Source organism: Echinococcus granulosus (genome assembly GCF_000524195.1).
Source record: "Echinococcus granulosus chromosome Unknown EG_S00017, whole genome shotgun sequence".
NCBI lineage: Eukaryota > Metazoa > Platyhelminthes > Cestoda > Cyclophyllidea > Taeniidae > Echinococcus > Echinococcus granulosus.
In genome coordinates, this window is record NW_020170397.1 from 627,305 (window position 1) to 641,534 (window position 14,230).

The 14,230-nt window shown below is 42.0% G+C and overlaps 2 protein-coding genes across 2 annotated transcripts in view; one reads left to right on the forward strand and one right to left on the reverse strand. All coding sequences in view use genetic code 11, as the record gives it.

Annotated features, from left to right (window-relative positions):
- EGR_03329 (Receptor tyrosine-protein kinase erbB-4) overlaps positions 1-3,407 on the reverse strand; it is a gene marked incomplete at both ends in the record, with an annotated part of 22,818 nt that extends 19,411 nt beyond the window's left edge. Inside the window, 4 exons of the mRNA XM_024492578.1 lie at positions 6-54; positions 883-1,059; positions 2,245-2,512; positions 3,396-3,407. Coding sequence (XP_024352979.1) covers positions 6-54; positions 883-1,059; positions 2,245-2,512; positions 3,396-3,407 — 506 coding nt within the window. The remainder of the gene's footprint in view (positions 1-5; positions 55-882; positions 1,060-2,244; positions 2,513-3,395) is intronic.
- Positions 3,408-3,791: 384 nt separating this feature from the next.
- Positions 3,792-13,012, forward strand: EGR_03330 (Intraflagellar transport protein; the record flags this gene model as incomplete). The annotated part of the gene is made up of 12 exons (XM_024492579.1): positions 3,792-5,945; positions 6,023-6,256; positions 7,341-7,570; positions 7,923-8,222; positions 8,385-8,631; positions 9,029-9,370; positions 9,442-9,723; positions 10,576-11,076; positions 11,156-11,320; positions 11,511-11,789; positions 11,869-12,081; positions 12,641-13,012. 12 exons carry the CDS (start codon positions 3,792-3,794, stop codon positions 13,010-13,012), a joined length of 5,319 nt encoding a protein of 1,772 aa, XP_024352980.1.
- Between the last annotated feature and the right edge of the window lie 1,218 nt (positions 13,013-14,230).

Sequence of the window (14,230 nt, forward strand, 5' to 3'; positions counted from 1 at the left end):
CGCACAACATGGGAGTGGTGGTGTGTGCGTGCGAGTGCTTCAGATGCAGTCGTCCTACCTATGCATAAAGGTCAGCGCGTTAAAAAAACCTGAACGAGGAAGATGTCAATTTAACTTTGAGTTACCTAGATCTTGTCCGTCCTTTTAGTACTCATACCTGTGACTGCAAAAATAATACAGATTGACGACGAGTTTACTGACCCGCAATCGACCAGTCATTATTAGTTCTTTCAAATTCATTTTCATCCAAAAGAAACTTATACTTTAAACCACAAATCTTAAAAGGGATATTTCAGATCCTTTGCAAGATTATTTCAGTGCCAAACAGAGCAACAAATCATTGGAGTTTACCCCCGCCTCCAATGGTGTTCATCTAAAAAAACACAATCACTGAAGTTATGCGCCTATGCAGCCTTCGTGCGCTAAGAAAAAAACTCGTAAGAAGATATCTAATGTTATTTACTTAGAGAAATTGCTGAAATACTCTGCAATAACTTTTGTGCTGACTATGATCCGTAATAACCTATCAATGGAAATACTAAGTATCAAATGTGTACCAGTATTGGGTTACTTTTGGCACGAATTTGTTTCCTTTTCTGGCGTTTTATGTACTCAAATATAAATCCCGTGTATATGAGGCGGTAACTCCCAAAGAGGAGTGGAGAAAAGGAGAAGGATTATACGTCTTATTTTTTTTTCAATCGATCCGTCTCCTCTTATTTGGCACCAGCGGTTAGCTATGCGTGCTCGCTGGAATAGCCCTCGTTTGTGTGCTCTATTCTCCTACGTAGGATTTCACATACATTTCCAGAACAAAACTATTCCAGTTTCTGGCACACCCCTCTGACGAAAATCACAAAAGTTATTGCAAAGTCCCTTTACCTGGTAAAGGTGGGCAGGACTCCACATGGGAAGCATCATCTGCATTCGGGTCCGAGCTTATGGAGTTGTGAAAGTGCTGCACGGCTGGATTTGCAAAAAGGTCACTCCACGATATTCCTGGTGTTAAATTGCATCCTTGCGGGTTGTCGAGCACATAGACATCACCATTTTGAATTACTGAAATTGCACGACGTTACGATTAAATGATCAAATTTTTACTAGCGATTATATCAGTGATAAAGTGACTTTAAATTAAAGTAATCGGGATGACAGTGAGTATGTGACCACTCTCACGCCAATTCACCTTGATACTCTTCGAAAGATAAGTTGTGGCATCCCAAAACTGCCTTTCCTTAATTCGAGGAGCTACCGGGCAAGTTGGGACAAGCTAATTTGCAATCGCATTCGGAAATCGTGAGACAAAATTGGAAAGTAACATGTGCACTAAAGCTGCTAGAAGCTCTCCAAATCTGTAGAAATGGGCGCTTGTTAGTTAGGGAAAAAATACGATCTATGGAAATTAAAACAAGCACCACATAAAAATGCAACGGACGAATATTGAAAAAAACCACTAAAAAATTTCACATTGCAATAATTGGAATATGTGGGTAAAGAACACTTACAAGAGAATGTCAAGACATTCTTAGTGTCATTGTTTAAAGCATGAGTCAGACAAACATGTAAACTTAATAACGCTCATTGTTTTTGACATTTTTTCTGTCAAGCCCTGTCATTTTGGGTTGTAATTATAACTATAAGAGTAAAATATTTCAAATTAGCTTTCAAACGAATCCTCTTTGCCATGTTTTGGCTAAATAACCTTAGAAACTGCGTCTGATTTCATGTAAAACAAAGAGTATTGATCAATTAAGCATATAATGGAAGTGTTCATCGAGAGATTGCTTAAGACTAACGTATTACAAAATTTACAGCCTAAAGAAACCACTTTCCGAATTAAAGAGCTGATAAATTCACTTCACCTTATATAGTTCTCCGACTCCTGAGAAACGCTATGGAACAGTGAAAAATCATTAAAATTTTAACTTTTACTAGATAAATTTTAAAATTGTATCTCTTTAGTCAGTATATTGGAGGCTATGAGCAAGGTTACACCACCAGCTTAAAATATGACACAACTTGCACGAACTTGGCAAGTGCATAATTTAACTTGATTATATACTGCCCAAGATTAGAAAATTCACATTAAAGGGTGAGAAATGAGTGCGCCCAATGCAAAAAGACATCTTTTGCTGTCGCGTCTACCCAGAAACATTACAGGAATAAGTTATTATGGTGTTAATATACATTCACGCAAAAAGCAAAAAAATTGGAAAAGAAACACGAAAATAGGTTAAGACTTACCTCGAAGATTTCCAAGATCAACTTTTCTTAATATCCTTCCAGAATCATAGGTGTTCCGAATAAGAAGCGATGCTTTTGGAAGATCCTCACGAAGACTATAACCACTGCCCAAGCCACGAATGATTTTAAGTCCCGAAAGAGGAATTTCTTCAACACTGGAGTTCATTATGATTAAAAATCCACTTATTTCTTCTATGTGTTTCAAAAAATCCAAATCTGGGCCTAAGCCATCTACTAAAACAAAAGATCCGGTGCAGGACATTAAAACCTTTATATGGCGGCAAAAGTCGCAATTAATGTGTATTAATTCAGGAAAGGTCAAACTGTAACTATAAAGAAAACCAAATGTTAAAGGACTAATAGCAAAACTAATTCTACATGAGGCCCCATTGCGCACATGGTTAACAGTTTCCTTATAAGCAGGCACAATTTGAAATAATACGAGACAAATTACATAAGAAAATCTAAAGGTCAACGTAACTCATCACCCAGTTAAATTAAGGAGAAATAATGCTCAAGCAGTTGTGGTTAACACCCATGGCAAAAAAATTCACTTAAAGCTAAATAAAATTGAATTAGAAATAAAACTATTACGAGAAAAATCGACGTAAAAGGCGATAAACATTATGGATGACACTTTGAGAGACTTTTTAAACTGTCAAGTAAAAAACATAGCATACCATTTAAGTGAAGTCCATAAATAATTAAATTCCCCACAATATGCGTACAGCCAGAAGAAAATAGCTTCCTCAGGTACTCATATGTTCCATCAATCGGGAATCCACTAATTTCATTCATTTGGCTCGAGCAAGCTGTTCCGGTTAAAAAACCAGCAACATTACCTCGATATTTTCCTACATCTGTTACAAAGGCCGCTAAAAAGTGTAAATGAGTAAATCGAACACACCTGATAAGGATACACATAGGCATATTAGCGCGTGGCGATAATCCATAAAAGTAAAATTAAAAGTTCGATGGTAAAATCCAAGGTCAAAATTAGGTAAATGGAAAAAGTTAAGAATTTTATTAAAAATAGATAACAAAATAGTTATACCTAAAATCATTCGCAACTTAACTAATTTGGATCAACATAGCAGGTAAATAAGTAATTTTAACATTAGATGCGTGAAAACAATTCAGATCCCTATTACCTGTAGAGCCATAGATAAGCAAACAATCAAAAAAACAAAAACATTTTTAGGCTTTAAGTTTTGTTTTTTGTGCAGATAAAAAGCATGAAAGGGCAGCCCTCATTTTTACAAAATAATATTGCGCTCTGGGGTGACCCAAGATAGAAATCAGACTAGTGCAGGTAAAAGTCGATGTTGGTGTTTAAAGAATCGTAATTCTTAATCTAAATTTTTTGCTATGAATTCCTGTTGCTTCTTAACCTTAATCAAAGCAAGTTAGTTGCAATGACCTTTAACGCAATTGGTTGCTATTGTAATTGATAGCCAGGCGACATTTTGGTGTTTATTTGGTACGTGTTTAAGCTATTAGTCCGTATTTGACTGCATATTAATTTTCAAGTCACTGTGGCCTGAAAAATGCATCTTAAACACTTCAAGACACTGATTCCATATCAACCAGTGGAGTCGAAAATATCAGCACTAGCCTGGTCACCGAACAGTAAACGACTAGCTGTTTCTACAAGTGATCGTCTTATTGTTTTATTTGATGAAGATGGTGAACGAAGGGAAAGATTTTCGACGAAACCGGCTGATGGAAAATCAAAAAAAGGCTACGTTGTTACTGGTCTATCGTTCTCCTTTGATTCAACGAAGCTTGCGATTGCTCAGTCGGATAATATGGTGTTCGTTTATAAACTTGGTGAAAGTTGGGAAGATAAAAAGGCTATTTGTAATAAGTTTCCGCAGAGAAATCCTGTCACTTGCATCATTTGGTCTTCTGAACACCAGATAATAATGGGTCTAATGGATGGAAAAGTTAGACTTGCGAATACAAAGAATAATAAATCATTAACTATTTTTAATTCCGGATCTTATGTGGTGTCGTTGGCCGCAAGCCCTAGTGGAAGAGGATTTATTTCTGGCCATGCAGATGGCAAAATTGCTCGGTATAATTTTGACGATGACGGCAATTGCGTGCTACAGGCTAAGGTCGCCACTCATCCAGTTCCACCCTTTGCCTTAACCTGGGCTGGGAATTCCATTTTCGCCGCTGGCTTTGATAGACGAGTTATTATATATGGACGTGATGGGAAGGCACGACAGCAATTCGATTACTCGAAAGATCCCACTGAGAAGGAGTCGACAGTTGCAGTTTCAGGTCCAGGAGGACATGTTGTTGCTATTGGAAGTTACAACAAAATAAGAGTTTATAATTTTAGTATCCGTAAAAATGTTTGGGAAGAATTTCCTCCTAAAGTTATTCGGAACCTCTATACAATAACCGCTATGTGTTGGAAGGCTGATGGCTCAAAATTGACGATAGGGACATTGTGTGGGGGCGTTGACCAGTTCGACTGTTGCATAAAACGCAAAATCTTGAGGAATTTCGAGTTTGTTTACGTAGGACCAAGTCAGATTATTGTTTTAAACAAACAAACACAGGACAAGACCTTGCTCAGATCGGATTATGGTTATGAAATTGAAGATGTCAATGTTATGGGCGGAGATAGCTACCTAGTTGCACAAACATCCGACACACTTATTCTGGCTCATATACCCACTAAGGAACTGAGTGAAGTGCATTGGAAAAAAAATGGAACTAAATACAAAATATTATTTTCGAGTAGAAAATTTTGTGTCATCTTTGGTGCTGGTGAACTCTTTGTCATTGAATATGGATTGTCAGAGGTGCTGGGGTCTGTGCGCACAGAAGTGACAAATCCCTACCTCTTCAGCGTTCGAATAAATGAAAGGAGTAGAAATAATGCGGCCTGCAAAAAGATCGCTTACATGTTGGATGCAAAGACAGTGAATGTAATGGACTTGATAACTGGTCTTACAATTGGGCACTACGCCCACGACGTGTGTTTAGACTGGCTGGAGTTAAGTGAAAAAGCAAATCACCTTTTACTTCGAGATCGAAAACGTCAGTTAATTCTCCTTAATACGGAAACCTTCACATCCTTCGTCTTGCTTCCATTTTGTTCCTTTGTTCAGTGGATTTCGCAAAGCGATGCAATCGTCGCTCAGTCGAAGGACAGCATTAGCGTCTGGTATAATATAGATGCTATCGACCGAGTGACAACACTGCCGCTACAGGGCGGTGACATCGTCGGTGTTGATCGGATTGGTGGCAAAACGGAGATTCTTGTATCCAAGGGCATGACAACCATCAGGCATCCTCTTGACAATAGCCTCATTGAATTTGGAACCGCGATGGAAGATAATGACTTGGAGAGAGCTGTTACCTTTCTTGACTCCCTGGAGATGGCAGAGGAGACTGAGAGCATGTGGAAAAAATTAGCGGAAAAGGCACTGCAAGCCCTCAATCTCTTGGTAGCAGAACGCTGCTACGCGGCACTGGGTCTCCTTAGCAAGGCACAATACCTCAAAGTTACTAGGGATATTGCCGAACAGGAGGGTGATCTAAATCACTACAAGGTTCAGACTCGATTGTACATCCTCGCTGGTGACTTGGAACTTGCCGAAGCTATCTTTCTCGAACACAATGCGGTTGATGAGGCGATTAATATGTACACTGAAATGCACAGATATGAAAAAGCTCTTGAGGTGAGTTGATTATATAAAGGCTTAAGGGTGTATTTTAAAAGAGTTTTGGAAGGACACATACGGGCACGTGTTTGTAGATTGCAGAGGCAAAAAATTGGCCAAAGTTGGAGATGCTGAGAGAGGATTATCACAAGTGGTTGGCGGAGACTGGACAGACGGAGGTGTTGGGAGACTTTCGTGCCAGAGACGGTGACAACACGACTGCCGTCAGCCTCTACCTGCGGGCCTCTGTGCCTGGGAAGGCTGCGGCTCTCGCTCTCTCTGACGCCTCACTCTCTGAGGATCGTGTCATCTTGGAGCAAATTGCTCAGGTAAGTCATAGTTAGCCATATTTGTATGAGTGCCAATTATAGTGCCAAACAGTGGCCTACCTGCTCTGAAATTAATTCTTGCAAGTATCGCGCTATGAATGTTATTTGAACAAAGGCATACTTCTTCAGTTTTATTCATTGTCATCGAGCATGTTTTCTTGTGTCAGCATTTGCTTGATTTTCCTCTTATCGCCTTAGTGATTGCAATTTTTTAACAGTCTAGTCGTTTCAGCATTTACATCCCTAAGCGAGTGCTTTACCTTTTGAACAATTCTGCGTATCTTGCATGGACTAAAATATAGTTTCATTTTAAGGATAATTGATTAGTCGTTGGTTTACAAAGACAAGCAAAGTAGACCGCCGATTACTAAGCAAACACCTAATTTTAAGGTGTGGAACCGAAATTCACCTGTTGGGCGGTGAATGTTCTGAATCCTGGTTTGTCTATTTCGTGAAGTTCCAGCAGTAAATTACATAATGAAATAAGAGCTTGGTCGTAGAAAGCTATGAATTCGGGCTTGAACGAAATTTTGTAAGGTAAATGACCGCTAAATAAATAAAGTTTTCGTATTTTCTTTAAAATTTGCTTACAAAATTAAGCTAATACTTACTTTTGTACACCTGGAGCCTTCCTGGGGCGGTAATCTTCCGCGGAAGTATTTTTTCTCAAAATAATCTCGATAAAAAGGATCCTCTGACTAAAGCGACTGTAATCTAATGCAAACATATGTTTGTGTTCATAGTGGCTTACCGATAAACAGGGGCATAAACCCGAAATTATTTGTCTAATAGTCGTTCCATTACAGGTAGTAGGATCTTTTCCTGTATCGACGCCTCTCACAATATAGAATGCCATTTCAAAGAACTTATATCAAGAATTGCATGTGTTTTTGCATACGGCCCACAAAAAAACTGCCTAATGATTGTGAGTTACCATGCTTGTTTGATCCCTGCACTAAGTACTGCCAATGCCGTAATGTGTTTCCCTATTAGTCGTAACGAGGTTTTAAAAAGGATTTCTGTGTAGGTAAAATCATGAGCACGAAATAAGTGGTAAGGATGAATGTCCACCTTCTTTATGCAGGCCCTTGTGCGTGCGAACCAACAGGAGAAGGCGGGTGAGCTGTACAAGCGGCTGCGGCAATACGAGGCTGCAATGCGCTGCTACCGCTCAGGCGGCGCCTTCCAGAAGGCCCTCGACGTGGCTCGCGAGCACCTCCCCAGTGAGGTCGTATGGCTGGAGGAAGAGTGGGGTAATCATCTCGTCGCCCATCGACAGCTCGATGCCGCCATTAACCACTTCATCGAAGCTGGGTATGGTTAGCTCCCATTCCATTCCTTTAATTTCTTTCAGCTCCAATCGATTTAATGAAGGTAAATAGTTTTGCTTACTATATTCACTGCTTGGTGCTGATCATGCAATCTTAAAACAAACTTCACACGACATCTATTATACTATTTAGACGACTAATTTAATTTAGTTTGTCCCTTTCCGTGTTCACCAGATTTACTGCTTTGCAGACATGGTATAGCCTATAACTTAAAACTACATCAGCTTCGACGGATAATTTTCCTAACCCAACTAGTAGTTGCGGCCTTATCTATGCATGATTCGCGTCAATGCTCACTTACATAGATTCACTTTCACTCTTGCCACTTCTGAAAGGGCCTACATAAAAGCGCTAGAAGCGGCCACGAAGGCAGGCGAGTGGACAAAGGCGGCAGAGATTCTTTCTAGCATTGAGACAGGAGGCAGTATGGACTCGATGACTGCGGCGGCTGTGGGGTCGTATAGATTGGAGCTGGCCCGATACTACTCACGCACACGGCAATTCGCACTAGCCGAGAAGGCCTTCGTGGCAGCCGGTGCGCCCAACCTTGCCATTGAGATGTACACTGACGCCGGCATGTGGGAGGAGGCTCACGGCCTAGCCTCCACCAGCATGCAGCAGGATGCTCTCACCGCGTAAGTTCGGTCCACCTTACATTGATCAGCAGTCCATCCTCTTTGTTCCTTTCCTCTGGTCTAGTTATGCTGCACTTTGCGTCCTCTCACGCTCGTAGTTATTTGTGTGTCCCCTTGTCAAAAAGACCTTTGCTAATGCGGTGTGGTGTCGGCTTCTTTTAGGATGTACATGCAGCAGGCCGAGACCCTGGAGTACAGTGGTAAGCTGAAGGAGGCAGAAAGACTGTACTTGACTGTGAAACGTGTTGATCGGGCAATGACGATGTACAAAAACCAACGCCAGTATCGCGAGGTGGCACGTCTTGTGCGTGCTCACAAACCGGAGCTTCTCGAGCAGACACTGATACGTATCGCGCAGGAGTTGGAGTGCGAAGGCAATCTGCGACAGGCCGAGCAATACTACATGGAGGTACTTATCCTTGTACCCCACTCAAACAAAATTAAAATTTTATGCGGGCTTAGTTTTAATAAAATAATCTCTTACAACGGTGTGTAAAGAGGAATAAGGACCCTATTAAATTAATTACTTCTTAATTTATTAGATGTGTCAGTTTGTGAGTTTTTACTATAATGCAAATTTAGTAGAATTTAAATCGTTTAACAGTGGAAGTAAGACACGGGAGCTTCAAAATGCTTAAATGTATCGCATTATGATAATAGATATTGATGCCTTTTGAGATGGACTTATAAGCCGGCTTATGGTCTTAGTTTTGATCAAATGACATCCTAGTGCCAATTATGAACAAAATATGCATTCTTTTTACTTATAAGCTTGAATTGTTAAAGTGTTTGTTGTGTCCCCGTAGGCGGGTGAGTGGAAATCTGCGGTAAACATGTACCGCACACGTGACCTCTGGGAGGAGGCCTTTCGTGTGGCAGGTGAGTGCCGACAGCAGCCGGAGCTGCGCAAACAAGTAGCTTTCCTGTGGGCCAAGCACCTCGGTAGCGACTCAGCAGTGCGTTTGCTCAACCGCCTCGGGCTCCTCCACACCGCTATCGACTACGCCACGGAGCACTGCGCCTTCGAATTCGCCTTCGATCTAGCGCGCTCTTGCCCTGCGGAAAAGGTCGGAGAGGTGCACAACAAGTATGCTATGTTCCTTGAGGATGAGGGGAAGCTCTCCGAGGCTGAGGAGGAGTTTATCAAGGTTCTATTCTGCTTCACCACATCATTTAACGCTCATCTCAAAAGTTTTAACCTTTAAGCATGTCTTAGTAGGCAGGTCGACCACGAGAGGCGGTATTGATGTACGTCCACAACCAAGACTGGGCATCAGCGGCGCGAGTAGCGAGGGATCACGATCCAGAGAGCGTGAATGACGTGTTGTTGGGTCAGGCGCGCATCGCCTTTAGTGAGCGCGACCTCGCGCAGGCAGAGGCGCTGCTACTACGCGCCCAACGACCTGATATGGCGGTGCGTGCCTACCGTGAGACTGGCCACTGGGAAGACGCCATTCGGGTGGCCCAGGCTTATCTCCCCTCCAAGCTGCAGGAGCTTCTGGTGAGACCTATTTCCTTCCTTTGATACACAATCTCTCTTGTTGATTAATATTATGCCACGTGTGTTAAATTTTGTTGTATTTATTGCGTAGTTATGGACAGCGAGACCTTACAACTTGTTGAATATTTGACGCATTTTGAGGTAATTTTTTATTCAGAAATTTACTGTTTGACCACTATTATTTTCCGAAAGGTATAATTTCCGTAGAATTTCCATCGGATAGGGTACACTGAGCTAAAAATTAATTCATATTTGCTTGATATCACTTCCTGGTTTTTTATTAAATCCACATTTTGTTTCTCAACAACGAGCTTTACTTGGGATCATTTATTCTAGATATTTAGCCTTTGATGCCTTGAGAGTCATGCGTTTATCTGATGCACTTGTGACTGGCTTACGTATCTTTTCTTCGCTATTACTAAACAAGCACATATCCTATGCATTTTTTATCAAGCTAAAGCAGGAAAGTAGTGGGCAGTATCAGAGAAATCCAAAATTTATGTAATTAGGAAACCTAGAACTACTCTGTTAATAGCTACATCATTTGGCAGGGAACCGCACATCAAAATGTCTTTTCACTTCTTTGTGTTATGAATTATATCACATATTTTGTTAAATACGATGTTGTGTAATTTTCTCATCACATCGGAGGCAGTGTTGCCACTAGCAACTTACATTCTTATTTAGTGCGCCGATATAATCCATCATGCTATATCGTGCATTGAAGTTCTACACGCTACTCTCAGGACTTATCTTTCAAAATTTTATGCTCGCAAATTTCTCCTTCTCGAAAAAGAATGCATTCGTAAATACGTGTCTAAAGGTTGCTTCTCGCGCCGAATTTTATAAAAGTTGAAGTCTGAAGAAAACCACAACGACATCAACTACACCTTTACTACAGCTGACCACTTACAGGAAGAATATGAAGAGGAGAAAATGCGTACAGACTCGACCGCTGCTACTACTGGCAGCGTCTGTGGTGGCGGTGGCGGTGACCCACATTGGTCTGCTCAGCGCGGGGCGAATTCCATCGGTGCACGCAGGTCCCACGGTTTGGCGACCTGTGCACAGTCTAGCGGTTCAACGTATCCTCTGATTGTGACGGCACGACAGCTAGAGGCAAGTGGAGAGTACCTTAAGGCCGTAGAGCACTACCTCAAAGTCACTCCTGACCTTCTCTCTGAAAGCGAAGGCGGTGGTGGTGAGGGCGAGAGTGCAGCCACTCTTGCCCACTCCGTGCAGACGTGCGAGAACCTCTGGGTGCATGCCGCCAATCTTGCTACGAAATTCCTTCCTCCAGAGAACTCGGCGCAAGTGACTGAATTGGTGGCTACAAGGCTGGCCCGACTTCAAGTAAACAATTTCCTTCCATACATTTGTTTTCATATCGCATTTCTCCGTGGCTTTATTTTCCTACCTCCTCTACCACCAGCGATACAGTACGGCTGGCGAGTTGCTGCTTAGCATTGACAGATTTGAAGATGCAGTTAATGTCTTCGTAGCCGGTGAGGAGTGGGAAAAGGCGCGCAAGATTGCCAAGGATTTGGAACCCCAACTTAAGAGTTACGTAGAGAGTAAATACAAGGAATCTCTCAAGGTGGGTGCCTTTTCTAAAGTCATTAAGCAAAAAAAATTTGAATTGACTGGGCCACGATCCTGATAATACAAAAATGAGTGCAGTTGATGAGAGTACAGTTACAAACTACCCTTTATCATTTAATTTCGCCTTAATAAGTAATATCGATCACTGTCTTAATGAAGCTTTGAAATGTTGTCAAAATATGCAGAATAGGGGACAGGCGGAAGAACTGGCAGGCGTTGATGTGCTCTCGGCGATTGAGATGTATGCGGAGCAGGGTCGATGGGAGAAGTGCATTGGTGCTGCAGAACGACTCTACCAGGAGACACATGCGGAACGCGACTATCAGCTGCTGCATAAGTACCTCGCTACCTACGCCGCAACTCTGATTAAGGAGAAACGTGCCTACGACGCCCTACTCCTCTATAAGCGCCATGGCACTCCACCCTACGTCCAGAACTTCAACATCTACAAGGGGATATTTCAGGTGAGTTTCGAGTGCAAGAACTGCTGTAAATGATTTGCCAGTATTTACTCTCTCCTCCCCCTCTTGACCACGCTGTTAGGAGATAACTGCGCAACGTAATCTCGCCACGGCAGACGCCTATCCTACGTGGGCGGCTTTGAGAGACACCCTCCTCGATCTCTACCAGCGAGTCTCTTCTCTCTCTGGTGCTGTCAAAATCCAGCCCAGTGTAGTTAGTATCTTCGAGCGCATGTTTCTGGTAGCACACTACTACGCAACACGCTCGGCATTGATCTCTGCAAAGCTCTTTGATGTAAGCCACGCATTACAATTGCTTAACGGTACATGCTCACGCCTTGATTCATAGTTCATGTTCACGGTCGCATGTTTACATTTCTTTGTTTACTTATTTGTGTTTTGTTATAGCATATCTGACTTAATCAAGACTAATTAAAAGCAGTAAGATTTGGAAAACTAATAGATTATTATCATCTTCAGTTGGCAACAAAGGTGAGTATCTCCCTACTCAGAGACTCGGACATCATTCCCGCCGACAAGGCATTCTTTGAAGCTGGAACGCATTGTCGTAAGCTGGGCTGGGACAGTATGGCATTTGTTTTTCTGAATCGCTTTCTTGATCTCATGGAAATTATTGAAGACCATGATGGTAACTCCGATGCACTAGACAGCACTGATTTCCAGGTAAATTGGTTTCTGTGATCAATTGTATCTTGATCTCTGTCATTAGACCTACTAGTTGAAAGCTCTACAACGGTGAAAATATTGTTCGTTACTTGGCACACTTTACAAGCCTTGACTTAAAGTGCACTGAATCTGAAAACCGTCTGTACAGTCCCCTCTTTTAACTTTAGAATACAGATATTCCTTTGGAGGTTCCGATCCCAGAGGAACCCTACGCCACGAGTGCTGAGCACGAGTCGGTGCGTGAGTGGATCCTGGCAGTATCGATGGATCAGAAATTGGATCAGATACTACCCAAGGATGAGCGGGGAATCTACGTAGCTTGTTTGCGCTCTTCTGCAACGGGAGTGTCTGCTCTGCCGTGTGTGGTAACCGGCTATCCTGTTTTACGAGATAATGTTTCATTTTCATCCGAAAGTGGGAAGCACTCAGCTAATCTAGAGGACTGGAAGCGTCTCACCTACGCTGCTAATGTAAACCGCAATGCTGAATGTGTTGACGTCTTCGAATTCATTCGTAAATGGTGCGGTAGTGTTATCTAATGATAAGGATAATTAGAACGCTTGTCCAAATTCTGTTGACATGTCACATTATTTGTAACTGTGATTAAATAAACTTCTTTCAACTTACCTAAAAAGGAAATCGTTATGCTATGCAACAGCTAATTTGAAAACTACCGAAAGCAATGCGCCTATAAAGTGTAAAGGGTAGCGACTCGTGCCTTCCCTGAAGTCGAAAGGACTCATTGTTTTAAGGAAAAAGTACACCACTAGCCTACAGGATAGCTAGGAGGCCATTAACATGATCTAAAAGCCATGATGCAGAGCGGAAGCATAAATTGGGGAGACTAAAGTGTCGCTTATGTAAATGCATGGCTAAACGAGGTGCCCTGTCACTGGATGGATGCTCTTCTTTTGAGCGTTGTCCCCAGCGCCGCATTTTGTCAACACCTCACATCGGTCATCACATCGTAGTTGGTGATTTGAAAGAGAAAACCACCTCCTGACCAACCACGCCAGTCATTGAAATTCCCATTTACTTGATCTCAACGTCACGGATGGGTCTTTTTGTGGGAAAAAAGGTAAGGATGAAGCACACTGGCTTTGTACCACTTAAGATTAGAAGATGGTCTACAACGGAAACGTCTCGTATGCCAACCGCTAGTATTCAATAAATTGGCGCAAAATCAGGGGTATTTAATAGAACGTAGGATTCAAATAGACTCATGTAGATGATGTGTTGCATCTATTTCTCCTTGCTCCTTTGTTCTCTTTTCATTGCTGTCCAGCATTTGCTTGGGGTTTTCTTTTAGCTAGTAGAGACGTTAAAGAGGTAGTGCCTGTTTCCGCAATCAGGTGCAGCAGATAGCTAAAGAATGCAATATGGTGTCAATTCAGTTGGTTATGGCCCACTTGCAGAGCACGAGATTAAGTAATTGCCAAGGGCAGACGTCACTTAAAACCCTCGGGTTAAGCGGCTTTACAGAATCAGCCATCGGCAGCAAATAACATTCTGTAGCATCAGGGTTTGGAATTCATACGTTTGGGTCTATTTTGATTGCCGCTACTGAATTTGGTCGATCCAATTCTTTGCTGTAATGATAACAAGCCAACGCCGTATGAAAAACATATAATGCTAACTTTATGGAAAACCAGGAGGCTATTGGCATGGTTCAGATCCACGTTGGAACAGCCAAATTAGAGAAAACAGCTAAGAATCATCATTTAGTATTACTGAACTAGTATAAGTTGTTTCCTAAT